The sequence below is a fragment of the Rhinatrema bivittatum genome, chromosome 11, assembly GCF_901001135.1.
Source record: "Rhinatrema bivittatum chromosome 11, aRhiBiv1.1, whole genome shotgun sequence".
NCBI lineage: Eukaryota > Metazoa > Chordata > Amphibia > Gymnophiona > Rhinatrematidae > Rhinatrema > Rhinatrema bivittatum.
This window is the reverse complement of record NC_042625.1, coordinates 52,663,846-52,690,656: the sequence shown is the minus strand read 5'-3', so window position 1 is coordinate 52,690,656 and position 26,811 is coordinate 52,663,846. Positions and strand designations below refer to the sequence as shown.

Below are 26,811 nucleotides of genomic sequence, written 5' to 3'. Positions count from 1 at the left end.
TTTTGAGTCATATATTGAAGAATATGGCATAACCTTTTCTTGCCCTTATTATGAACAGGTAGTACCTCTGAAAATGATATGGTCTTTGTCAGGGGCCTAAGATCATGCCCTGAATTCTGAAAATTCCTCTCACTACATGGACTCCATTTCTAGCTAGGTCATTGGTCCCCAACCGGAGTACATCATCAAAGTCTTTACCTTTTTCTTTGATTGTACTGATAATCTGGTTTGAATTGCTGCTGGCCAAGGACCCAGTAGGCTTTTAACCTTTTTCTTTCCTTACAAATGTGCCCCCGTGTTAATGCCTTTGATCAGAAAGTCTCCCACTTAGATTTTTTTTTTTTTTTATTTTGGATTGCATTTACAGTGTCTTTGGGCTTTTGTGTACAGTAAATGTCCTTCAACTACGACATCACATTATGCATCATTTCTAGAGCCTCCTTTCAAGATTTTGAAAGCATTTTGTATGGATATTATTTGGGAAGGGGAATGAGGGGTCCTGTGTCACAGTTCTTATCCTACCTTGAGCCTATCAGCACAGCAGCTGGTAGGATACTTTAACCAGGGGAGAAATACTGCAAAGACCAGTTCATCACAGTGATGACATGACGCACCTTCATTAAGGGGATAATTTGGGAACAGCCCACATAGATTTTAAGGCAATTATTCATGGATTTTATACCATTTTTCAAAGGGAAAGCATTCACATATTTTCCCTTTGAAATGATCTCACCACAATTACCCCACACAACTACACCTGCTAATTTGTGTTCTCTTCCCATACACAGAAACATAGGTGGTGATACTCTGCCTTATGCCATCTGTGCTCTTCTCCCTTTCTTCCCTGTGTCCGTCCCGCACACTGGTTGGCTCCCTCCACCTCCGCGGAAGCCTGTTCCAGTTGTCCCCCACCCTCTCATTAACAGGGCTTTTTCTTTTCTTCTGAGACTCCCTTCCTTTAGCTCGATATGAGGACCCTTGTCCCTGAGCTTTTCATTCTATAAAAAATGCTTCCTTCTATTTCTTTATTCAGGCCTGCTTGATATTTGCTATAAACATGCATCTATCTCTCAGGCTTCAGAAAGGTTCCAGAAGGAAACATTTTCCATCGAACGAGCAGCTCAGGAACAAGGGGCTATCCTATTGAGCTGAAGGGAAGCTCAGAAGGAATGGAAGAAAATACTTTGTCTCTCTTTCAGTATTTCAAAGCACCTAATGGCTGGATTTAATGTAAAAATGCTGTGAGTCAGCATTCCTTGATTTAAGGTTTCCACTGGATGGTTTGAATGGCAATTTCGGTGGCTCTTCTCACAGCTTCGCTGGGATCATGAAGCTGCCCACGTAATTGGTCCACATTCTCCAGCAGCACCTTGCGTCCCTCTGGTGCCTCAGACAATGAGGTCAGAGTCTTGATGGCATTCAGTCGCACCTTGCTGAGCTCATCATTAACCAGAGGCAACAAAGCTGTGATGGCATCAGCATTCAGTGCTGCATATTTACCTTAACAGAGGGGGAAAAAAAAGAGGGTTTTATATGGAAATTCAAAATTGCAAGTAAATGAACTTTCTTCATGCTTTAAAATGCCACACTGGGACCTGGGCACTAAAACTTAACACATGCAAGCAGGCAATTTTCAAACAATTTTCCATGGGTAACCAGGCCTTTCCCTACAAAAAAACCCCCAAAAACCCTTCCTTCAATACTGTGTGGGAAAAGAGGGTGCACCAGCAGAAGTATACGCAGAGATTTCATTTTTAAATCTCTGCACCTGAAAAGTATTTGGGGTATGTGGATTGCATTGTTCATCTCCCAGTTTTATGTTCTTATGTCCCCTCCCCCTTCATCTCTTTTTTGTAATCTGCCTTGTGCCTTTCCTAGGAACAGCAGAATATCAAATGGAATAAATTCATAAATACAAATATCCCCATGGCACTGGCAGCCATGGAATTTGCAAAAGGAAACTCAATGGTGAGTACCCATGGGCTGCAAGCGCGGCTGGGATGCTGAAAAAGGACTTCCTGAGCCGTCGTATGCATGCTAAATGGATCTGACACAATGTCAGCATGCACATGCAAATTAGAATGTGGCAGCCTCATAACTTTTATCTGGCTAACTTATCTTGCTGTTTTACTTTCAATATCTACTCTTTGAGGTAAGCTTTGCTGTTAGTTAGTTTACTTTATTTGATGGATGGCCTTTCTTACATAAAATCAAAGCGATGTACCATGAAAATATTACAATAATACAAATAAAAATTACTACAGGTATATGAACCAGTCCCTTTGATGTCAGGTTCTCAAACTCAATTGAAAACATCCCGTGCTTAGGTGTCCTATGCTTGGGCATCCCATACTTGAATGTTACATGTTTGGCCTTCCTAAATTTGGGCGTACTGTATGGGTTCACCTTGCACAGACACAATTGTCAGTCGTTTGTTGTAAGCATGCTGCTAATGGATGTTTTTAGCAATCGCACTGGTAGTAAAGAAGCCTAAGCTCCTTATGATTTACATTACTGCTATATATATATATATATATATATATATATATATATATATATATATATATATACTGCTGCCATATATGTGATTTACCCTGCTGCATTACAGCCTGGGGTTCCCTCTAATCTCAGGGACAGTTGTCTTCCGCTGGTTTTGCTGAGCCTGGCCCTTCCCAACAGGATGCGGAAATGGGTCCGGAAGGGGTTCTGTCAGTTTTCGCTTGGCCCCCCCCCCCCAACTGGATTTTAGCAGAGGAGGACAACTTAGTAAACGCCATCTGGCGCCCCCTGGTTTTGGTATGGATCCTTCCGCCCTTTTTGGGTGGAATTGTTTCAAGGGTGGCAGTCCCTTCTATAGGTATGTTCAGTAGAACCTGCCAACCTAAAAAAAAAAAAAAAAAAAATTAGGATCACAGGCTGCAGAATCCTGCAAGTCTTGTGCCGTGGGTAGGTGTCAGAGTATGCTTCGGTCTGCTGCTGGCCACTCTGATGGGGACCCAGGTGGCACTGCTGATTAGAGATGTGAATTGGTTCCGATTCCGGTTCCGATTCACATCGTTAATTGTTTTTGTGCGTAATTTTGTTTTGTGCTCAAAACTTGTATGCCCAACCATGCGGCCCAGACGGATGCCCAGCCTGGACGCACAGGCGCAAACTGACATCAGGCACTATTTCGCGGCAGAAAAAAGCATGAAAACGTCACCATGGCCTACCACGTGGCAACTCAAGAAGCCTGAGAGCAGGACCTAGCCCAAAAGGCCGCTCAACCCGTCAAAACATCTGTGAGTCCCCATCCCCCAATGGAGGCAGAGGCAAATGTCAGATTGGCCAGCCGAGGCTCGGAAACCAGAATAGGAGATAGGATGAGAGCAATCCCCAACATTCTCTCTCTCTCATTTCCTTCTTTTTTTTTTTTAACTCCTTTCCTGAACTCAGCCCTTCCTGCCCAAGTACAGAGTCGGTCTCCAGCTGCGGGGGGAAAGGGCTAATGCCTTCACTGCCGCACTTGGCTTCCTGCACCCACTAGCCTTTCAGCTGTTCTCTCCTGGCAGCTAAGTCCACACCAGAAAACCAGTTACCGGAACAAGGCACTTGACTGACGGAGGGTTCATGAGATATCATCTCAGGAGAACTCGATTGAAGGAGGGACCATACGGTTTTACCTCAGGAGAAACGGTGCATAATTAATCTTCTTTCTCCTTTTTTTTTAAACAAGCAATCCCCTGAAGGGAAATGCATGTCCACCCTCTGCTGGAGACAGAGAATACTGGTGGGCTGATGTTAGTGCAGGGGTATATATAGTGACTTCAGCTCTGCTCCGTCTCCAACTGCTGGTAGAGGAGCATAACCCACTGGTGTGGATTAACCTGTTTGAATGCTAAGAAACCACAGTTTTCAATTGAGTACAACATAAGAACATAAGGTATGCCATTCTGGGTCAGACCATCAAGCCCAGTATCCAGTTTCCAACAGTGGCCAATCCAAGTCACAAGTACTTGGCAAGTACCCAAACATTAGATAGATCACAAGCTACTATTGCTTATTAATTACCGTCATAGGAGTTTATGGATTTATCCTCTAGAAACTTATCCAAACCTTTTTTAAACCCAGTTACACTAACTGCTGTAACCACATCATCTGGCAATGAATTCCAGAGTTTAACTGTGCACTGAGTGATTTGTTTTAACTGAGCTACTTGCTAACTTCATGGAGTGCCCCCCCTGGTCCTTCTATTATCTGAGAGAGTAAATAACCAATTTACATTAACTTGTTAGAGTTTTTTTTTATGATTTTGTAGACTTCTATCATATCCCCCCTCAGTTCTCTCTTCTCCAAACTGAACAGCCCTAACCTCTTTAGCCTTTCCTCATAGGGCAGCCGTTCCATGCCCATTATCATTTTGGTCGCTCTTCTCTGCACTTTCTCCAGTGCAGCTATATCCTTTTTGAGATGTGGTAACCAGAACTGCACACAGTATTCAAGGTGTGGTCTCACCATGGAACAATACAGAGGTATTATTACATCCTCCATTTTATTTTCCATTCCCTTCTTAATAATTCCTAATATTCTGTTTGCTTTTTTGATCGCCAGAGCACACTGGGTTGACTATTTCAATGTATTATTCGCTATAATGCCTAGATCTCTTTCCTGGATGGTAATTCCTAAGATAGAACCTAACATTTTGTAACTACAGCATGGGTTATTTTTTCCTATATGTATCACTTTGCACTTGCCCACGTTAAATTTCAACTGCCATTTGGAAGCCCAATCTTCCAGTTGCAAGGTCCTCCTGCAATTCATCACAATCCGCTTGAGATTTAACTACTCTGCATAATTTTGTTTCATCCGCAAATTTGATCACCTCACTTGTACCCCTTTCAGAAAAATCCAGTAACTGCTCTCATTAAGATAACTCAGATCAAAGTGGAACCATCAGGAGAAGCTTGTCTTGTGTCACCAGCAGGACCCTTCACAGGATGCAGTTACTGGTTTTTCTCTTCCCCTCAGAGTGTTGTCTCTGCTTCCCTAAATATTACAGAAATCTCAGGAAGCATCAGTTCAGATGAGAAGAGTTACCTCTTACTGACCATAGAAATATAAAAAAGACCTGTCCAGAAGCTTAGTGGAAATTCTGTGGTCGAACTAAGCCAAAACTAGAAAAATATCAAACCAAGCCATACAGAACAGTGGGTAAAGGCAATCATTTCACAGTGCAATTTGCAGGTTCCCCAGGGATTTTCAAGTTGTTTCAAAGCTATGGAGAATGCAATGGGATAAATTTCAAACAACTACAGAACAATGTTTGAATCTTTTGTCTCATGGGCTTTATATTTTCTACATTTCACTTAGATGGACCTCAAGCCCTGTCTGATTTAGCATCTCTAGGTACTGTGCCTATGAAGACAGCAGAGCCATGCAGTATTTTCTGAAGCAGATTCAGTGTCCGCGTCCACCTTTCTTGTCTTACCTTGTGTGGTGATAATCGCATTCATCAATGCGCCAGCAGCATTGGCCCGCACCTGTGCATCCTGATCTTTCAAGAGCTGCACCAGCAGGGGGATGACATCTTCATCGCATACCCTGTTCTTTCCCTCCAGAGGAATCCTAAAGGTTCACAGAAAGAGAAAGAGCTGGTGACGCTTAAAGGAAAAATGTCCCAGTGCAATTCTACTTTTAGCACCCTACCACAACAGATTTCAAAGCAAGGGATAAACACAACTTAAAGTATTTCCTTGATTAACTTGTATCGTGCTATTTTTTGGGACAGTATTCCCATATATGGAGCTTGGTGTATTATGCTGCTGACCTCCAGCAACAGAGTTAGCTTAGCTCTGCACTATCCTGAAATCTCTTCACTCACGTGATTCCCATTAAAGCACGGGCAGCCTTGCTCCTGATGGATACTGATGAGTGGCTGAGTTTTTCCTTCAGAACAGAAACAGCTCCAGCATTGAGGGCTTGAAATGCTTCCACTTGGACGCAGAAGTGCAGTGTGCTCAGTATCAGCTCCTGAATTTCTTCCAATTCAGTCCTTAGCTTCAACACAAGTTGGGTGACCAGATTGGCATTCACCAGTCCTGCAGCACCTACAGAATGCACAGAATGAGGCAGAGAAAACTAGTTATTTATCAAGAATTTATATTCCACAAACTCCATAATTATGTTCAGTGCAGATTTACATCAACATATATACATAATATAATAAACATTAAAATAGTCAAACAAAGCATAAAAACCTATATCATTAAATGAACATAAAACCTGGCAGAGTAGCAATACATCAGTTAAAAGTTCAAGCCTTATCCAATGACCTGCGTAAATAATAAAGGTTTCATCTTTTTTCTAAATATTAGGTAATCTGTTTGGATACATAGGTCCCCTGGCAGAGCATTCCCTAAAATAGGGGCTGAAGTTGAAAAAGCTTTAGCCTTAGTTTCCTGTAATTTAACTTCACAAACGTTTTCGGCAGAGTGCAGTGTTCATCTTGGTTCTATTACAGTTAATAAGCTTGCCAAACAACATATCTCAGGCAGAATATATTGATATCTGACCAATAAAGAATAAATTACTAAAAGAGAAATCTTTGTTGCAGAGTGACTAAAATTTTGAATTAAGCTTTAATTGAAAGACACTGGGGACTTGCATAATTTGCAATGTATATGGGCATTTTTAGCCTGCAAACATTCCAGTGCTGACTGCAGAAACTTCATCTGCTGGTGGTAAGTTGGACATGCAGGGAAAAAGCGCTTAAATCTTGAGAAACAAAAGTCTTCAAGGGTTAACTATTACTGACTGACTATATTGTGTGCTAGTGTTTGGATTAATATTGTTGGCTAGTAAAGTTAGTATTTGTTTTCTAGTGTTAGAATTATGAGTTTGCAAAGGTCACTTACTTGATCTGAAAAACTGAGAGCAGTGGTTCCTGGGCAAATAGTCACTAATTTGATTCCCAGCCACTCACCCACCCTGCCTCCCCATCTCCCACTCACCCCAGTCACATTTTCTATAGATTATTTCCCTTGTTTGGAGAAAGTTCTTCAAAATAAGAGTCAAATAGTGATTCAGAACAACATTCACATAACCCTGATTTTAGTGACTGACCAAGAGTAGTCCTGTTGCTGGCCATTCACTAACATTGGTCACCTATAGTAATCAAATTTAAAAGTCACTTAATAAATACATTTAGAAACACTAGTCAAAGTTAACATCCCTTAAACTGAGATATACTCACTCCTTAATCAATTTTTAAAACTTTAGCAACTCAGCAAATTAAGAAGCAGACAGAAGTCCAGCAACAAAAGGAGGGCTTATCCAGTCTTTTACAACAAGTGACACACGGATGATTATCGACCTATTGGTGAGAAGTTATATGTGGGCAGCCAGTGCAACGAGCCAGCGTGGAGGAGCTGAGGCAGATAGAGAGGCAGGGCCGGTGCTAGGTCTTTTGCTGCCCTGTGTGAACAATTACTGTGCTGCCCCCCCACCGCCCCCCTTGTTCATTCATTCTCTGTCCCAGGCCCACCAAAAAAAACGCCCAGCTCCCTTCAGTGATACAAACTTTAAAAACTGACACCCCCTCCCCCCCCCCCCCCCCCGTACCAATGGCTGGTGCAAGGGTATTAGGTACCCCAGGTGAACTTTATAACCTTAAACAATGTGCCCCTCCCGCCCCATTCCACACAAACAGTGAAGAGTTATGCATTTATATTCTACATGAAAAATATCAAAGTACAGTATTCTGAGGGAAAAATATCACTTACATTACATTACATTGTATTTACATGCACTGCTGTGATGCCAACCAGAAATCCCTGCAAAAAAAACAAACCACCTGGAACCCATATGGTATTAGGCCTATTGTGATGTGTGTTGGGTGTGGGCCTGACCCTCTGAAAGCCCAAATACACTAATACACTTCCTATTAGGAAAATGCCTCACCTCAGTCACACATGCAGAACATAAACAGACCCTCACCTAATACAGAAAAGAGCAACCATAAAGTAGAAATACAAAGGTGCAGACAAAAACTGAACTGGAAACCACAAGAAGCCAGTGCAACAATGAAAAAAACAGAACCATCACCATTCCTCAAACATCATACAATAAAATCAAGAAATAAAATAAATACATAATAATACTAAAAACAACCTAATAATATTATTTCAAAAAAAGCTGATGACTAAAAAACCAAATAAAGTTTTATTAAATGTCCCAAACACAAATAACATATTTCAAAGCAGCAGCCACAGCAAATAACACCTGAAAAATAAAAATAAAAAGGATTTTAAAAATTCACGCTTTCCATACCTGGGAACTTTTGATTTCTTGTCACCCTGGGATTGTCATGAAGTAGTGGGAGTGGGATGCACAAACTTTCTCCTCTCTTATACACACACACACGAGCTCATACACACATACGCTCCCTCTCAGACAAACTTGCAGTTGGCTCCAATTCTTTTTTGGTTAGGATTTAGTTTTAAAGGTATTACCCAGTAACTTTCATTGTGTGTCCCCTGGTCTTTGTACTTTTCAAAAGAGTAAACGACTGATTAACATTTACTCGTTCCATTCCACTTATTATTTTATAGACCTCTTTCATATCTCCCCTCAGCCGTCTCTTCTCCAAGCTGAAGAGCCCTAACCTCTTTATCCTTTCTTAATAGGGGAACTGTTCCATCCCCATTATCATCTTGGTCGCTCTTCTCTAATTCTGCTATATCTTTCTTGAGATGAGGAGACCAGAACTGCACACAATACTCAAGATGATGTCACACCATAGAGAGATACAGAGGCATTATGATATTCTCTGTTTTATTCTCCATTCCTTTTCTAATAATCCCTAGCATTGTATTTCCTTTCTTGGCTGCTGCTGCTGCACTGAGCAGAATATTTCAACATATTTTCAACTATGACACCTAGATCCTTTTCCTGAGTGGTGACTCCTAATGTGTAACCTTGCATTTTGTAGCTATAATTTGGGTTACTCTTCCCTAAGTGCATCACTTTGCACTTGTCAACATTAAATTTCATTTGCCATTTGCATGCCCAGTCTCCCAGTTTTACAATATCCTCTTGCAACTTCTCACAATCCTCTTGAGATTTGACAACTTTGAAGAATTTTGTGTCATTGGCAAATTTAATCACCTCATTTGTTGTTCCTATTTCCAGGTGATTTATAAATATTTTAAAAAGCAGTTGTACCACAACAGATCCCTGAGGTACTCCATTATTCACCTTTTTCTATGGGGAAAACTGACCATTTAACCCTACTCTGTTTTCTATCTTTTAACCAGTTGTCAATCCACATTAGGACACTGCCACCTACCCCATGACTTTCTAATTTCCTAAGAAGTCTCATGAGGAACTTTGTCAAATGCTTTCTGGAAATCCAGATACACTATATAAACTGGCTCACCTTTATCCACATGTTTATTTAAGCTCTCAAAAAAATGTAGTGAATTTGTGAGGCAAGATTTCCCTTGGCTAAAACCATGTTGGCTTTGTCACATTAAATTATACTTATCTATATGTTCAGCAATTTTGTTCTTTATGATAATTTGTACAATTTTGCCTTGCACAGATATCAGACTCCCTTTCATTTCTCAGTTCTTTAAGCACTCTGGGATGCATACCATCTGGTCCAGGTGATTTGCAACTCTTTAATTTGTCAATGTGCCCTAGTACATCTTCCAGATTCACTGAGATTTGTTTCAGTTCCTCTGAATCATCACCTTTGAATATCATTTCTGGCATGGTTATATCTCTTACATCTTCCTCAGTGAATACTGAAGCAAAGACTTCATTTATTTATTTATTTATTTATTTTATTCTTTTATATATCGACCTTCATGACATGAGTCATATCAGATCGGTTTACAATGAACCAAGGGTTAACATACATTATCAACTGTTTAACAATAGGGCTTTAACAGGAGTCAGAAAGTTACATTTAACAAGGTGTATCAAAAACTTGGACGCAGGAAGGAAGAGGAAGGGAGAGAATAACCATTTGTATAAATAAATAACCATTTTGTGTAGAATAAAGCAGGGTTAGGTACATGTCTGGCGAGGAAGTAAAATAAGAAGGTTTTTAAAGTCGGACCTGTTATAGGAAAGTTTGGCGGAAAAGCCACGTTTTAAGTTTTTTCCGGAATGTTTGTAAGCAGGGTTCCAATCTGAGGTCTGGTGGGATAGAGTTCCAGAGGGTGGGACCTGCTATCGAGAATGCTCGTTCTTTGGTGGCTGTGTAGCGGGATGCTTTGGCAGAGGGGATGTGTAGAGATCCTTTGTACAATTCTCTAATCGGTCTGGTGGAGGTGTGGAGTCTGAGTGGGATTTAGTCTCTCTGCTATGGCTTTGACATCCCTAAGTGCTCCTTTTACCCCTTGATAATGGTCCAACTGACTCTCTTGTAGGCTTTTTACCTCAAAAGTACCTGAAAAAGTTTTTACTATGAATTTTTGATTCCACTGCAAGCTTCGTTTCAAATTCTCTTTGCCTTCCTTATCAATGCTTTGCATCTGATTTGCCAGTACTTATGCTGTTTCCTGTTTTCTTCATTCAGATCCCTTTTCCGTTTCTTGAAAGATGTTCTTTTAGATATTATAGCCTCTGGCACGTCACCTTTCAACCATGCCGGTAGTCATTTAGCCTTCTTTCCACCTTTTCTAATGCATGGAATACATCTGGTCTAGGTTTCTAAGATCATATTTTTAAACCACATCTATCTATGCCTGAGCTAAATTCTTAACCTTTGCAGTTGCTCCTTTCAGTTTTTTCCTAATCATTTTCCTCATTTTAACATTTTGAAAGTTAAATGCTGTCATAGTAGATTTCTTTTTTGCACTCCCTTCATTTATTAAGTCAAATTTGATAATGTTGTGATCACTATTGCCAAGTGGCTCCAACACTGTTACCTCTCACACCAAATCCTGGGTTCCACTAAGGACTAGGTTTAAAATAGGTTTTGTACTAGCTGCTCCATGAAGCAGTCATTTATTTCATCTAGGAACTTTACTTCTCTAGAATGTCCAGATGTAACATTCACCCAGTCAATACTGGGGTAATTGAAATCACCCATTATTACTGTGCTGCTGATTTTGTTAGCTTCCCTAATTTCTTTTAGTATTTCATTGTCTGTTAGTTCATTCTGTTCAGGTGGACGGTAAAACACCCCCATTACTATTTTATTCACTTGTTCACCTGGAATTTCTACCCATAAAGATTCAACATTGCATTTTGTTTTCTGTAGAAATTGTATCCTCTTTGACTCAATGCTCTTTTTAAAATATCATGCTATCCCTCCACCAATTTGATCCATTCTATCATTTCGATATAATTTGTACCCTGGTATCACAGTGGCCCATTGGTTATCCTCCTTCCACCAAGCCTCTGAGATGCCAATTATATCTGCCTCTTCATCCAGTGCTTCATGCCAGTATTACACTTTAACTCTCCCATCTCTTATTTTTTTAGACTTCTAGCATTTGTATACAGACATTTCAAAGTACGTTTCTTGTTTGTATGAACATCCTGCTCATCAGTTGACAGGGGCAATTTGGAATCTTTCTGCACTTTACTTAAAGGCACCTGGTCCCCTTTGGCATTTATTGCAACCTCTCTTAGGATGTCCTATTTTCTCTGTTCTCTTAGTATCCTTCAAAGATCCATCATTCCCAACCATGCTCTTCTGAGTGACTATGGACTTTCTCCCATCATCTAGTTTAAAAACTGCACTCTCTCCTTTTTAAAGGTTACTGCAAGCAGCCTGGGTCCTCTTTAGTTAAGATGGAGCCCATCCTTTTGGAAAAGCCCCCCCCCCTTCTTTCCCCAAAATAAAGCCAAGTTCCTAACAAATCTAATACTCTCTTCCTTGCACTATCGTCTCATCCATGCATTGAGACTTTGGAGCTCTGCCTGACTCTGGGGTCTTGCATGTGTAACAGGGAGCATTTCTGAGAATGCTACCCTGGAGGTTCTGGATTTTAGCTTTCTACCTAAAATCCTAAATTTGGCTTCCAGAATCTCCCTCCAGCAATTTCCTATGTCATTGGTACCCACATGTACTAAGACAGCCGGCTCCTCCCAAGCACTATCCAAAATCCTATCTATGTGATGCATGAGGTCCGCCACCTTCGCACCATGCAGGCAAGTTACCAAACAATCCTTTCGTCCACCAGCCACCCAGCTATCAACTATAATGGCAGTCCTAACCCTTCCCTCCCCAGCTAACTCAGCATGGTACTTTTTATGTTCTTATGTACAGGATGCTTGGCTCGATGCACCATTGGTCTGACCCAACACTGTGCTTATGCTCTTACGTACACAATGCTGGACTCCGTGAACCATTAGTCTGATCCAGCACGGCACTTCTTATGTTCTTATGTACAGGATGCTGGGCTCCATGCACCTTTGGTCTGATCCAGCACGGCACTTCTTATGTTCTTATGTACAGGATGCAGGGCTCCATGCACCATTGGTCTGACCCAGCACGGCACTTCTTATGTTCTTATGCACAGGATGCTGGGCTCCATGCAGCAATGGTGTGTTCCAGTGTGACACTTCTTATGTTCTTATGTACAGTTTGCTGGGCTCGATGCACCATTGCTCTGACCCAGTGTGGCATTTCTTAAGTTCTTATTGAAGGGAAAATACCTGCATTAAATTAATATATACATAAATAACATATCCTCGGCAAGGTTATGTCATGTCTATAAACTTTCTTTCAACAGTAAACAAATGCTCCCTACACCATTTATAGGGACCTTCATTTTCAGTTTTTATTTTCCCTGGGAATTTATCAGTGTTTCTTATAATAATGAAAAATCAGTTATTTTCCCTTTTTTGTTTGTTATAATAACACTGATAAATTTCTAGGAAAAATAAATAAAAAAATCGGAAAAAAAAGTTCTTTAACCATTCCCTCCAGTCTGTCCTGCTGGAGGGAACTGATTCTTATCCTTTTCTGCATCATCTTTGATAAGCAGAGGCTGAAGCTGCAACAGTATCTTCCCCATTTTTATGACAACAATTTTCAAAGCCACAGATGTGGATAAAGAGCAATTTCTCCTGTCTGAAGATTGTCCTCCCTCAATACAGGGTATGAAGAGACGTTCTGGCAGCTCCACTGGGACATATGGTCTTTATGTGCTGACGTGCTCCACCATACACATGGGGCCTTATTTTCCAATATCGCATTGGTAACGCATTAGGGGGCGTTACCAATGCAAATGAGGCCATTCACGAAAACATTAGCGCCACACGCGATGTTTTCCCAGTGCATGATGATTCTTTCAGTCTTTTATCGCAGTGCACGATATTTGCCGAGAGAGAGAGAGAGAGAGAGAGAGAGAGAGAGAGAGAGAGAGAGAGAGAGAGAGAGAGAGAGAGAGAGAGAGAGAGAGAGAGAGAGAGAGAGCGCCCTTACTATAGTGCCTATGCCCTACATAGGTATTTTAACCCCTATGGGAGGGCCACCTACTAACTCGGGGTGGGGATTAGGTATGAGCGTCGGGGGTTGGGGGCCACTTTCGCATTCCACATGAGACCTACGGACAGAACAGTGGTCTCTAGTGCAGATTTGCTGGCTGTCGGAATGAGGACGCTCACTCCAAGAAGTGGTTTGGGCAACGTTCTCTCTACCTAGCTTGATGGACACTCTACCTGGGCAACAACATGCTAGGTGGAGAGAATGTTGGCCAAATCTCCGCTTGGAGTGAGCGTCCTCACTCCGACGGCCAGCAAATCTGCACTAGAGACCACTGTTCAGTCCGTAGGTCTCATGTGGAATGCGAAAGTGGCCCCCCAACCCCCGACGCTCATACCTAATCCCCACCCCGAGTTAGTAGGTGGCCCTCCCATAGGGGTTAAAATACCTATGTAGGGCATAGGCACTATAGTAAGTGTCTGTCTCTCTCTCTCTCTCTCTCTCTCTCTCTCTCTCTCTCTCTCCCCCTCTCTCTCTCTCTCTCTCTCTCTCTCTCTCTCTCCTGAAACAGGCTGTCTGGGACTATCGTGGATGGCGGTAATCCTTTTCAGGCCCGTAACGCAGTCCATAACGCGAGGTTGGAGTTGGAGTTATTAGCCGTGCTAACACTGCGGCTGTTTCGCCGCACACGATACACAGGTTCCCGCTTTACATATGCTCCGCCCCAACTCCGCCCCCTGAATACCAAATGACCAAATCGCGTTAACAGCTGTTAACGCGATTTGCGAATTTATCGCACGCGGTAAAGTGCTTGGAAAATGAGGCCCAATAGTTAGAAGTGGCCTTGGGTCTGGAGAGGAAAATAACTCGCAAGTCCGCAGATGCTTTGTACTTGCCACAAGTTTGAAAGTGAAAGCAGCATTTATTTTCTCTGTGAAAATTGAAAGTTGCTGCAAACAGTTTGAACACTGCCCCTCGGCTTCAGCCCTACATAAGTCTCTCAAAGAATCTGCCACTGTGATTACAACACTGAGATATTATTGATACTGCACTTTCACTGCTATGTTTACGGGATGCACTAGGGCTGTGTATGCAGCCAAGTTAGCAGTGAAGGGTCTCTCCTGAAGCAGAGAGGAACCATAATGACTTGAAAACAAAATTGTCAGCTGACTGCTTACTAAGAACAATTCTGCTGTTGCTATGGCAGATGGAGATTTCATTTGAGTAGATTCTACTCTGTCTAAGTGGAGATGCTGACCAGAGAATAGTGAGACCTCCAATCACCAACCGAGAGGGACACAGGAGAGATGAAGGCTCTTAGTTACTGCTGAGCTTCCGATGGGTCACGGTATTATGGGTGGCACACTCTCTTGCATAACCTTTATGTCACTTGTCGTAGGCTTCTCTGATACTCTTCCTTTCTGACAACAGGAAATACTGACAGATGCTCATTATTATTAGTAATAAGTATACTGTATCAGCGTATATCACCAGATAATAAGAAAAAGTAATAATTCACTAGTAGTATTAAGAAAAGCTCAAACATTGCTATTAAAAAAGAGTAAATGATTTTATTCATATTTTACGTGTGAGCCTGGTCCCCCAACAGGTCCATACATGCAAATGACTTTAACCCCTTTAGGGAGTCATTTATGCACATAAAATCCAGAAGATGGTTACACGAGTACTTTTACACACACTCACACAGGCGTTCCAGGAGACAGAGCTGGGGCAAGGACAGATTTATGCCCAGATTTTTGGATTTTCCGAAACTGTTTTAGCCATAGAAATGCATTTGAAAATTGCCCTCTACATGCACTTAACCTCTACCCATAGAGAATAATAGGCTCCATTTGTTCATGCAGCAAGAGTCACGAAAGTAGGGCATGCCTTTACGCCTTGATGTCACCTCTGTCCATGTAGGAGTACACACGACGATGCAGCTGGGGGGGCATAGGGTTTAGTCTTAAATTTAAATTGCAAGATTGCTAAATCTGTGGAGCCAGAGAAAGAGATTACCATAATTTATTCCTTCTGGGAGGATTATGGTGACTCAAGTAAAGAAGATAAAAGCTGTTGGAAGTCTCATCATTTATTTCACCTTCTGCTATTACAAATGACTTGTACTGAATTCTGCCAGATAATCCATTGAGTCTGAGGAGATTTCATTGCTGCTATAACTTTATTTTTTTGCTGCCTGTCTGTACAAGTTAAACATAGAAATGACGGCATAAAAGGACCAAATAGTCCATCCAGTCTGCTCAGTAAGTCTGTGCCGTGTAGGTTACCCCATGTTTATATGTTTCCCGAACCTTACAAGTCAGAGCCCTCCTTGGTTGCTGTTTGAATCCGGTTCCCAGTTAAACAGCCCCCCCCCCCCCCGTGCTTATCAGTTTCCCCACACTAGCCCTCATTGAATGCTGTTGAAGCAGAGGGCAATGCAATGTATGTACTGTATCCAGGGGCGGCTCAAGGCAATCTGCTGCCTGAGGGGAAGGATGAAATGGCGCCCCCCCCCCCGTCCCATGGCCCGGTGCAGGTGAAATCACTGAGGGTCAGGGCAGGGGAAAGGCAATGGAAGGTAAAGTGACTTGCCCAAGGTCACAAGGAATGGCAATAGGATTTGAATCCTGGCTTTCCTTGTGTGCAGCCCACTGCTCTAACCACTCAGTTTTTGGGCCTGTTATTTTTTTGTTCTCAGTCTTTGGCTTTCACACAAGGGGGCGCCGTAGAAATGTTTAATGGGGTGGGTTGGCCACTGGATCTAGAAATAGGACTCCTCCATTCCCTATTGCCTACCTCCCACCATTCTCCAGGATCTGCCCCCTGGGGGTGTGAGGTTGGTGAATGGTGGGAGTCTGTGTGGGTGGGGCACACTCTCTCTTAGGGCTGATACAAATTTTCTCTCATGCATATTCATTGTGGATATCCTGAAAACCCAACTGGATAGGGGGTCCCCAGGACAGGGTTGGAAACCACTGCTCTAGACAAACCTTACAGCCTTTCATTCCCCTTTTCCTCCGCTCCCCACATAATTAAAACTTATGCATTCTTTTCCATTTTAAAATGTAATAACTTCCCCAACCTAAAAAGGCAGATTGCATATAGAAAATAGACATTCAAAGTACAATCTTCTGAAGTAAAAATATCACTCACAACAACATATATATTATAGAAGCATACACTGCAAAAAAAACCACACTTTCAATAATAATAGTTTAATAGACTTAATAAACTACCTTTCTCATAGTAATCAAGGCAATTTACTAGATCCCATATGGTATTAGGCCTATGGTAAAGTGTATTGGGTGTGGACTTGGCCCACAGAAAGCCAGGAATAAACTGAACTACAATTCCAATATAGCAAGCCTTCCATATCATAACTGCCAGTACTCAACCTATGAAAAAGCCATACTGCAAATATTACATCAGGCACTAAACACCAATACACCTCCTAATAGGAAAACAGATTAAAGCCAGGTTGTTGTAAATCCCTACACAGAAACTACAAGCCAGCTGAATACCTAAAGCCTCAGTCACATAAGCAGGACATCAAATACAGAATAAAGAGATCATAAAATATAAATTGAAACGTGCAGACAAAAACTGAACTGGAAATCACAAGAAGCCAAACTCTCAGGCCGATACAGTACAGTGCGCTCCATCGGAGCGCACTGTACTGTATCGGCCTGAGAGCAGGCTAACAGTGCGCTCCGACGGAGTGCACTGTTAGCCTGCTCTTGGACGCGCGTTTTCCCTTACCCCTTATTCAGTATGGGGCAGAAAACGCGCATCCAACCCGCGGCACCTAATAGCGCCCTCAACATGCAAATGCATGTTGATGGCCCTATTAGGTATGCGCGCGGGATACAGTAAGTAAAATGTGCAGCCAAGCCACACATTTTACTCTAAGAAATTAGCGCCTACCCAAAGGTAGGCGCTAGTTTCTGCCGGCACCGGGAAAGTGCACAGAAAAGCAGTAAAAACTGCTTTTCTGTGCACCCTCCGACTTGCCTGATTTTATTTCGGTGCACACATGCACGCTAAATGCCGACACGCATGGAAGGGGCAATTTTTTAAGTAGTGCGTGGCGATGCGAATGGCCAGATTCCCATTTCCCTCCCAATCCACTCCAGTAAAGGAGCGAACTTCCTAAACCCCCTAGCTAACCTGCCTCCCTTTCCCCCTAATCATCCCCACCTCTAAAACCCCACTGACTATTCTATTTTTTTTTTTTTTTGTTTTGCTACTTACCCGAGGGCTGGAGCAGCAGCAACTTGTGCGGCTCCATCGATCCCGGCGCACCCAGCAACGGGACAGTGCCTTAATGATGCACTCCTGGCCCGCTCACACTCCACCCCCAGACCGACCCATTTTTTAAAGAAAGAAAACTTTGTTGTGCATGTACCGGAAGATACACGCGTGGCTACGAGCATTTGAAAATGCCCAGCCAAGCACATATCTCCCAGTTTCGGCATGCTCTGGGCTTTAAAAATTAGCCCATTAGGGGGTAACTGCACAGGGGAAGGTCTTTCTGTCCACTTGAGAGACTACCTTAGAGCAGGGTCCATTACAGCAACTGCTTGATAAAACTTTTTAAGAACCCAGCAGTTAGAGAAGAGTTTTGGACTCTCCAATATCAGTAGCTGCTTTATGTATGTATGTTGCAATAAATACATATTAAGATAAGATCACTAGAGAAATATTAGCAGTAAGAGAAGTGACACACCACTAGTAATAAAAAGAAAAGTCTAAGATATTGTTCTCATTATAAAGGCAGCATGATGATCCCTGCTAAGAGAAGTTTTATTTATTATTCTGTATATGGAGTCGCCAGATAGGCTAACCATAAACTTCAGTTATTACACAATATGGCACTATGATGGATTATGTGAAAATCTAAGTTGAAAGAGCCTCTCCTTTGCTTGCAAAATTCCACTGGCTACCCATGTTTGGAGAAAGGTGGATTGTGGAGTGCCCCAAGGATATGTACTAGGACCACTGTTTTTTTTAACATATTCATAAATGCCCTAGATATGGGAATGATGAATGAAGTGATCAAATTTGCTGATGAAACAAAATTATAAAGTTTTTAAATCACAAGAGGATTGTGAGAAATTGTAAGAGGACCTTGCAAGACTGGGAGAATGGGGATGCAAACAGCAGATGACATTTAATGGGGACAGAGTGCAAAGTGATACATTTAGGGAAAGTAACCCAAATTATAGCTACACTGTTGCACGCCCCGTCCGCGCTCAGCCCGCGCACGGGCCTGCTCACCTCACTAGCTCCTCTGCAGGTAATGGGTCGGCCTCCCCAGCGGCAGCTGCGAGTTCCTCCAGGCCTCGGCGTCCCACGTCGGCCATGCCCCTACCCGCGCGCAGGCTGCCCGGTCTCTTGTAGGGCCTGGGGTGGATCCTAGCTTCACGGCACGCCCTGATTGAACGTACTACTTAAGGAAGTTCCTGCCTGCACTTCCTTGCCTTGGCAATCGAGTCGGCACTGCATGTGTACTAGTTTGCCTCCGAGTTCACAGTCTTCTTCCAGTCTTGTTCCAGCGTCTGTCTGTCCAGTCTTCCCAGGTAGTAACTTTAGACTGAGTCTCTGGTACCGACCTCTGCCTGCTGCATTGACCACTCTGCTCGCTGCCTGGATCTTGACCTCTGCCTGCCTTCGTGACCTCGTCTGACTTCTGGAACCTGACCCCTGCTTCATTGACTACTCTCAGACTGATTCCTGGTATCTGACCCCTGCTTTGACTGACACTCCTTGAACTGATCCTCGGAACCTGACCCTGGCAGCCATTGACCACGTCTCTTGATTCTGGCTTTGTCCCTTGCCTTGTCATCGCCTACGCTGTACTGGCCTTCCCTGATTCTCCAGGCCTACAGCCTAGTGACTGACTGATCCCTTGCTGCTCGTGGGCACGCATCTCTACTACCTCTCCAGGAGACCTTGCGAGGCCCACCTAATTCCAAGCGGCCCGGGTCCCTATGGGCTCCACCCGGGGGGACCGCAGGCTTCCAGTGGTGAAGCTCTTCCTAGCCTCTGTCTCCTTCTGTGCTCTGCCCCCTGGGGGCAGGTGCTTCCTGGTCCCTACCAGGGAGCCGTTCTACACTGCTCCAGGACAAGGGTCCACCTCCAAGCGCAACATACACGATGCAAGGTCCACTTTGGGAGTCACCACCCAGGAAAAGGAACTAGGCATCTTCTCAGTGTGCGGTGGTGGCCAAGAAAGCATAGAGAATGCTAGGAATTATTAGGAAAGAAATGGAAAATAAAACAGAGACTATTATGATGCCTCTGTATTGCTCCATGGTGTGACTTCATCTTGAGTATTGTGTGCAGTTCCGGTCACTGTAACTCAAAAAAGATACAGCAGAATTAGAAAAGGTGCATAGAAGGAAGACTAAAATGAGAAAGGGGATGGAAGGATTCCCCTATGAGGAAAGGCTAAAGAGGTTAGGACTCTTCAGCTTGGAGAAGAGACAGTTGAGGAGAGATATGATAGAGATCTATAAAATAACGAGTGGAATGGAACAAGTAAACGCTAATCAGTTGTTTACTCTTTCAAAAAGTACAAAGACCAAGGGACATCCAGTCAACTTACTACGTGATACATATAAGACAATTAGGAGAAAATATTTTTTTTACTCAATGCATAATTAAATTCTGGCATTCACTGCCAAAGGATGTGCTGAAAATTGTTAGTGTAGCTGGGTTTAAAAAAGGTTTAGACAAGTTCCTGGGAGAAAAGTCAATCAACCATTGTTAAGGTGGACTTGGGGAAATCTACTTTTTATTCCTGGGATAAGCAGCATGGAACCTATTGACTCTTTGGGAACCTGCCAGGTACTTGTGATCTGGATCGGTTACTGCTGGAATAGGATACTGGGCTTGATGGACCTTTGAACTGACCCAGTATGGCAAAACTTATATTCTGCTAACCATTCTGTTTCGATCCATGAAGGGCAATGGTCTGAATTAACTTTGGGGTAGACTTATATGGTATTAGGAAAAAGTGTCTGGCATTGCTCAGGTAGTCTGGTCTGTATGTGTATGCCTCAGCCTGCGAGTGTGTGTACCTGGGGAGCCTGTATAGATGGGGGCCTGTGTGCATGCATGTGCTTATTTATTTAAAAGAACTTATAGCCCACCTGTGTCATATGTTCCAAGCAGGTAACAACTGTACATACATATAAAACAATTCAAAGTAACAAAAGACAACAAAACATCACCAGCTGCAAGACTTAATGAGAACTGCTCACAAGCTCATTGAAAAGCCTGTTGAAGTAGGTACATTTTTAAAGACCTCTTAAAGAGCTGTGTGTCCTCAATAAGCCTGTTGCAATAAATGTGAACAGCAACAGAAAAAGCCCTATCTCGGGTCTCCTCCAGCCGGGCAACAACAAGATGGTGTGTGGGAGCCTGTGCACACTTGCGTGCGCTTATGTCACTTCCGAACATATCTAGGTTAGAAGACTTTCGATTCTTTTCTTAGTATATGCAAGAAATATAAAGAGAGGCCTGAAAGCTTCAAGGGGAAACTGAAACTTGTGCCCACCCCAGGTGCATTGCCTGTTGTTTTAGAGTGCATGTTACATTTTTAGCACACACAATTTGTGTGTGAGGGTCAGAGCATAGGCCACTTAATGTTCCTGACACTGCCACTTTTCCTGTGTTGCTAAAATGCCAGGCAAGGTGCCTTCTATTTAGAGATTCCTTACTCATTGGCTAAGAGGGGGTTCAGGAGGGAAGTGAGAGAGCAGAGAGAGAGAGAGAAAAATACTGGGGGAGGAAAAGAAAGCAGGAGAATTACAAAAGCTAAAAAAGAGAAACAGATGCAAGCAGAGACAAAATTTAACTGGGAGAAATGGCATGCATTTATTTGGACAATATCCTTCATGGAGTTACACACGTTTATTTCTGACTTTAGGAACAGCATTCATGTATGGAGGAATAACTCAACAGTAATTTAGACATTCCTAAGTGATACAAATGTATTCCTTCTCTTATTAATGTACGGTGTGGATGGAGCCTGCTGACTCAGAAAGGACATATAGTATATACCAGCAGAATATCTCTCAAGCCACACAAATATACCAGAGGGATACAAAGCAAGCAAGGGGAGGAGAAGAAGAAGGGAAGAGAACGGCTGTAGTGAGTATGCTTCCAACATTGCTTTTTTTTATTCTCTCCTGCTAAGCAGCAATGAATTTCTTGCAGTTTCACTGGACAGACCCCAAGTCAATCTATGCAACAACATCTTTGCTAACCAATTGCAGAATACAGGGCTCTCTCTTAGGTTAGCAGGCATCTTACTCAGATAGCGCTGCTCTAGAGTGTGGTCCTGTTATCGCTGGAAAGATAGCTCTACCCCATCTTCTGTTGACTTGGAAACAAGATATATGCCTTTGACGCCCCCCCATTTCCGTCAACCAACAGTTTCCCTCCCCAGCCTTCTGGCTGTAATCATAAACCAGCTCCCTATTTCACATCAGGGGAGCACAGAGGAGAAAGAAGAGACAAGTCCTTTTTTTTTTTTTGGAAAAGGGCTCAAGAGAAAAAGAGAGGAAAAATCTCAGGCATTTTCTCTAGGCAAGACCCAGATGGTGATGTGAAAAAAGGCCAGCAGAAAGCTGGGGGGACAGCTCTCATTTGTGCATTTAAATGGATGGATGCAAGAGGTGGAGGCTGCCTGCCTGACTGCCTGTGAAAAGGTAAGTGTAATACACAGCATCTTCAAATTGCATCGCTCTTTTTCCTAAGGCTTCTTCTCCCATGTATTTTCTGAATAAAGCAGGAATGTAAAAGGGTGGGGAAGGTGGGGGATTTTAGAGAGCTATTCTGTTCAGAGAATGGCGAAGGGTTTTGTTGTTGCTGGTTTCATTGCAAGCTAAAATGTTACGTTGTGTAGAGAGTGAATGAAAAGGGAGGAGGGCTGCTGATACAGGAAAATGACCTTCCCTAGGGATGCTGGCCTTGTATCGGCATTTTTTTTCTGCTGCTCCAGCCTCCTCTCTATGTGCATTAAAAAAAAATGATTGCTCTTGCTCGTCTTTATCTAAACCACCGATACCCAGCCCTGAAGCAAGCCAATGTCACTGTGCTCACATAATATTGTAGCAAAGCAAATGATCGCAGGAAGGATGGAACACGTTTCCTTGTTAAAGCAGCAGAGGGCGGATAGAAAGGGATGTAGGAACATCATCAATGAGCCCAGAAAAATTTCATTTTTGGTAGAAACCCATACATCCTTGACCTCCATATCTTAGAGTTTGCCGTCTGAGATTGGTTTAATGAAACTGAGGGAGTTTACCTCCGTACTTTTGGGGTGAATTTTCAAAATGTTATGCACATAACAATTAGCATAATCACGGGTAAGTAGCCTCTACTTGCGTATTCTGCATTTTCACTTGCACACACATATATACGCACGTAAAAAGGGGGCGGTCTAGGGGCATTCAGGGACGGGGCCAACATTTATGCACGCAAGTTGCCATTTAAGAAGGCACTTCTGCAAGCAGATTTAGCGACTTCTTCGCAAAATTTTACACCTGCTCATTATCTGAAGTAAATGATATTAAAGGTGCTTATTGTATTGTACTGACTGGGTGGGAAGGGCTGGGTGAACTCGGGGGAGTTCAGGCTGAAAAAGCAGGAGGAGCTCGATGACCTGGAGAAGGGCTGGGCGAACTGGTGGACTAATTGGTAAAACTGGTAATTTATTTGACGCGCGCGTGTTTGATTTACGCACACAAGTCCTACTTTAGTTTCACACATAAAATCCAAACGCATATATTTTTTTTAAATAAGTCGGAAAAGTATGTTCTTTCAATGCATGCATGCATTCACACATAAGCCTACAAACGTGCGTATGTTGCAGATTTTATAAAACACCTGTATATCATACACACGGATTACAGAATACTAACCTAGGTCTGCTTGCCACCGCATGCATGTTTGTGTGTGTAAGGTTCATGTACAAAAGAAAAAAAGTAGAGGGAAAGAACTCCCAGGGCTCCTCTAGCTTTAGATTACAGAAAGAAACTTTCAGTTTCTCCTGTTTCTTGCACAATGTACTTCAGCTTCCAGCTCACATCCCATGCTCAGGTGTTTACCATCGGTTCTTGCAGTGTTTGATTCAATTCACACCCCTGCCATTCAGGATCCCAATGGCCCCCAGGACTTTCTTCTGGAACTGTCACAATATCTCAAGAGAACTTCAAATAATTAAAGCTAAAACTTCTTAATTGGGAAAGAGAACTTCAAAACTTGCCCTGGCCTGTGCTAATGAAGAGATTTGCACATAAATATCAAAACACATTTTCAACTAATTACTTTACATCACCAAGAAGGTGATTTGTGTTACTTCCAAGAAGGAAGAGGAATGCAGAAAATCTGGACTACACCACCATTGCCCATATAAACACAGGGAGGGCTATTTTCAAAGGCACTTCCACAGCTCAACCAATGCTTTCATCATGGAAATGGCAAACTACTGGAGGTAATTTTGAAAAGGATTTACGTGTCTAAGTGGGCTTTTGAAAACGGATTCTTTTATATACGACTCTATGCATGTAAATAGGCTTTTGAAAATGGCTATGATCTATGCTACTTTTACAGGGATAACATTTTTGAAAATCCACTCTTATGCGTGTATTGCCTGGTTACATATATTTATGTTTTCAAAAGTATGTGTGTACTGAAAAATTTCTGGACACAAATTAGAAGTGAAAATGTGTGCAGGTAGCATTGGTGAGATAATTTTCAAAGGTAAAGTATGCAAGTACTTTCCCTTTGAAAATTGGTGTAAATTTTCAGTTTACATTTCACTAAAAATTTATGCAAGCTGTTACCAGATTGCTCCCTAAGGAAATGATTGGTAACATCACACATAACTAGCAAATACGCACAGAAGTTGCACCAATTTTCAAAGAGTACTTGCGTGCATAAGTTCACTTTGAAAATTAACCCCCCAAATCTACCCACACAAGTTACACCTGCTAAATTATCTGCATTTTTATGAACATTTACGTGCATAAATTTCAACTCTATCCCCAGTTCTATCCCCAAGAATGCAGCCTTTCAGTTCAGGCAAACCTGACGTACACATGGTTTCCCCCTGTGTTTGGACAGGCCATTTCTGCCCATAAAACACCGTTTTACCTCAAAAAATAGTTCTGGAGATGACTCCTTGAGGGCAGTTTTAAATACAGCAATTCTGACTAGCTGAAACTTTCACTTTTATCTCTTTGAAGATCAGCTGGTGAAAAGTATACATGCTAAAAGCAACTAGGTGCTTTGCATGGGCAGTCAGGTGGTTGAACATCACGTATATTTTAGAGAATTCTATGTAGAGTTTCCCTTGCCAGGGAACATCTATTTTTAGCTCACTTTAGAGAATTCCATGTAGCATCACTATTTCACTCGAAAGGGAATGTCAGTTTTTAGGTCACTTTACAGAATTTCACGTATAATCGTTTCACTCACCAGGGAACGGTCAGTGTTGAGCACACTTTAGAGAATTCCATGAATAGCCGCTTCACACACCAGGGAACGGTCAGTGTTGAGCACACTTTAGAGAATTCCATGTGGAATCACTGTTTCACTGGTCAGGAAACGTAGGGTTTTTAGCTCACTTGTATTGGATAGGGAAGGGCAATTTTCAGACAGGCCAATTCACTCGGATAATTGACTTTGTAACTTTCCCTCCCATTTATAGTTTTATTATAAATTATTTTGATTAACTAAATTGTGTCCTCAAAACTGAAAATGTATTTTGACTTACTGTCATAAGTTTAGTCAGTCAAAGCTACCTGTTCCTAGAGCAATGTCACATCCAAGAGTTCAGTATTTATAGTCACTAAGTTTTATACCATTAAACATTTAGAACACTTCACCATGCATCATCTTGATGATGAAAGGCATAACTCTAACCACCCATACACAGAAATACTCTTAGTGCAGCTGGTGCTGACAAGGAAAGGTAATATAACTAATGCTAGAATAGTGCATGCAACCCCTACTTACTGACCAGCCTCAGGCTGCACATCTAAGTTCTGGTGGCAGGGAGGAAACCACAAGCTTTGACCTCTGACTGAGAACTGTTTCTATGATATGAGCTAGATGGGAAGGGAGAAGTCTTCAGGTAGCTGTGAATGAAGACTTATGACACAAAAGAACAGTAAGAAGCTGTTAATCCACATGATGCCTATAACCAGATCTACATGGGGAACTTGTTCATCTTCACAGACTGTCAAAAGCCAGTCATCTAATATCTCCTTACTGAGATACCCAGAAACGCAGCCACAACAATTGTTTTCTGAAGGGAGACTTTAGGCCACACTTGGCTTTCTGCCACCCCATTCTGATTCACTACCTCTAGTGCTAATTTCAGGTGGAAGAAGGAGGACTACAAATATCACAATGCACAGATGTAAAAATTTAAAAAAATCAGAAATAAGAATTTCCTTCAAAAAACAGTCTCTCTCGACACACAGGTATTATCAGAATCCCACCAGTAATATTCCCCCAGCACAGAAAATGCAAAAGCCCAAACAGTAACGTTCCCCCAACAATCACAATGAGAGAACTCAACCAGCAATTTTCCCCCAATAGCCACAATAGCAGAATCCAACCCAGTAATGTTTCTTCTCCAGTTACAATGAAAAAGCCCAAACTAGTAACACCCTCTCAACAGTTACAAATGAGAAAACTCAACCACCAACATCCTGCTAACAGTCACAAGGAAAGAACCCAACTAGTAACATGCTGTGGAATGGATAATTTAATGGCAATTTGGGAAAATAAGTAGGGTGTTAGAATCAATTGCACTAAAAGCAAACTTTGGTTCTACATGGTAAGAAGCCAGCACCTTGATTTTTTAGTTGAGAGCACTGAAATAAGAAGAGGGGAGGTTAGAATGTCATTGGCCCTCTGAGAAGACAGATTTATCTAAACTTGACTGTAAAAAAAACATGTTAATTATTCAAAAGCAATCAAAATGTTAAAGCAAGCATAATTCCTTAACTTTATAAATCAGTTGCAAAATAAGCAAAAATAATTATTCTATATGGTGAAATGCCTTACAGCACATTCTGATACACAACAGTTGGAATCTTTCATATTTGTTTGTATCAATTTGCATGTCATTTCCAAACTCTTACAATTAATAAGGATTTGATAGTACACCTTTAATGGAGTCAGGGGGAGAAGGTGAAGAAACCCAGGGTGTTAAAAGGATGTGTGAATTAGAGAAAGACACACTAACACATGCCAAGAGGTGCTGAATCTGTTTTGGATTAGTTAGTAGTCATTCGTTAAAGGAGATTTTAGGCAAATTAAAGTCTAGTAAGTGTGACTTGAATACTTGCCCTTTAGAT

The 26,811-nt window shown here is 42.2% G+C and overlaps 1 protein-coding gene across 1 annotated transcript in view; it reads right to left on the bottom strand.

The window, feature by feature from the left end:
• Window positions 1–268: 268 nt before the first annotated feature.
• Window positions 269–26,811, bottom strand: part of RSPH14 (radial spoke head 14 homolog) — a 124,609-nt gene continuing 98,066 nt past the window's right edge. Inside the window, exons 4-6 of the mRNA XM_029620130.1 lie at window positions 5,861–6,086; window positions 5,468–5,604; window positions 269–1,500 (exon numbers count right to left, since the gene is read on the bottom strand). Of these exons, the coding sequence (XP_029475990.1) occupies window positions 1,262–1,500; window positions 5,468–5,604; window positions 5,861–6,086 (602 nt within the window). The 3' untranslated portion in view covers window positions 269–1,261. The remainder of the gene's footprint in view (window positions 1,501–5,467; window positions 5,605–5,860; window positions 6,087–26,811) is intronic.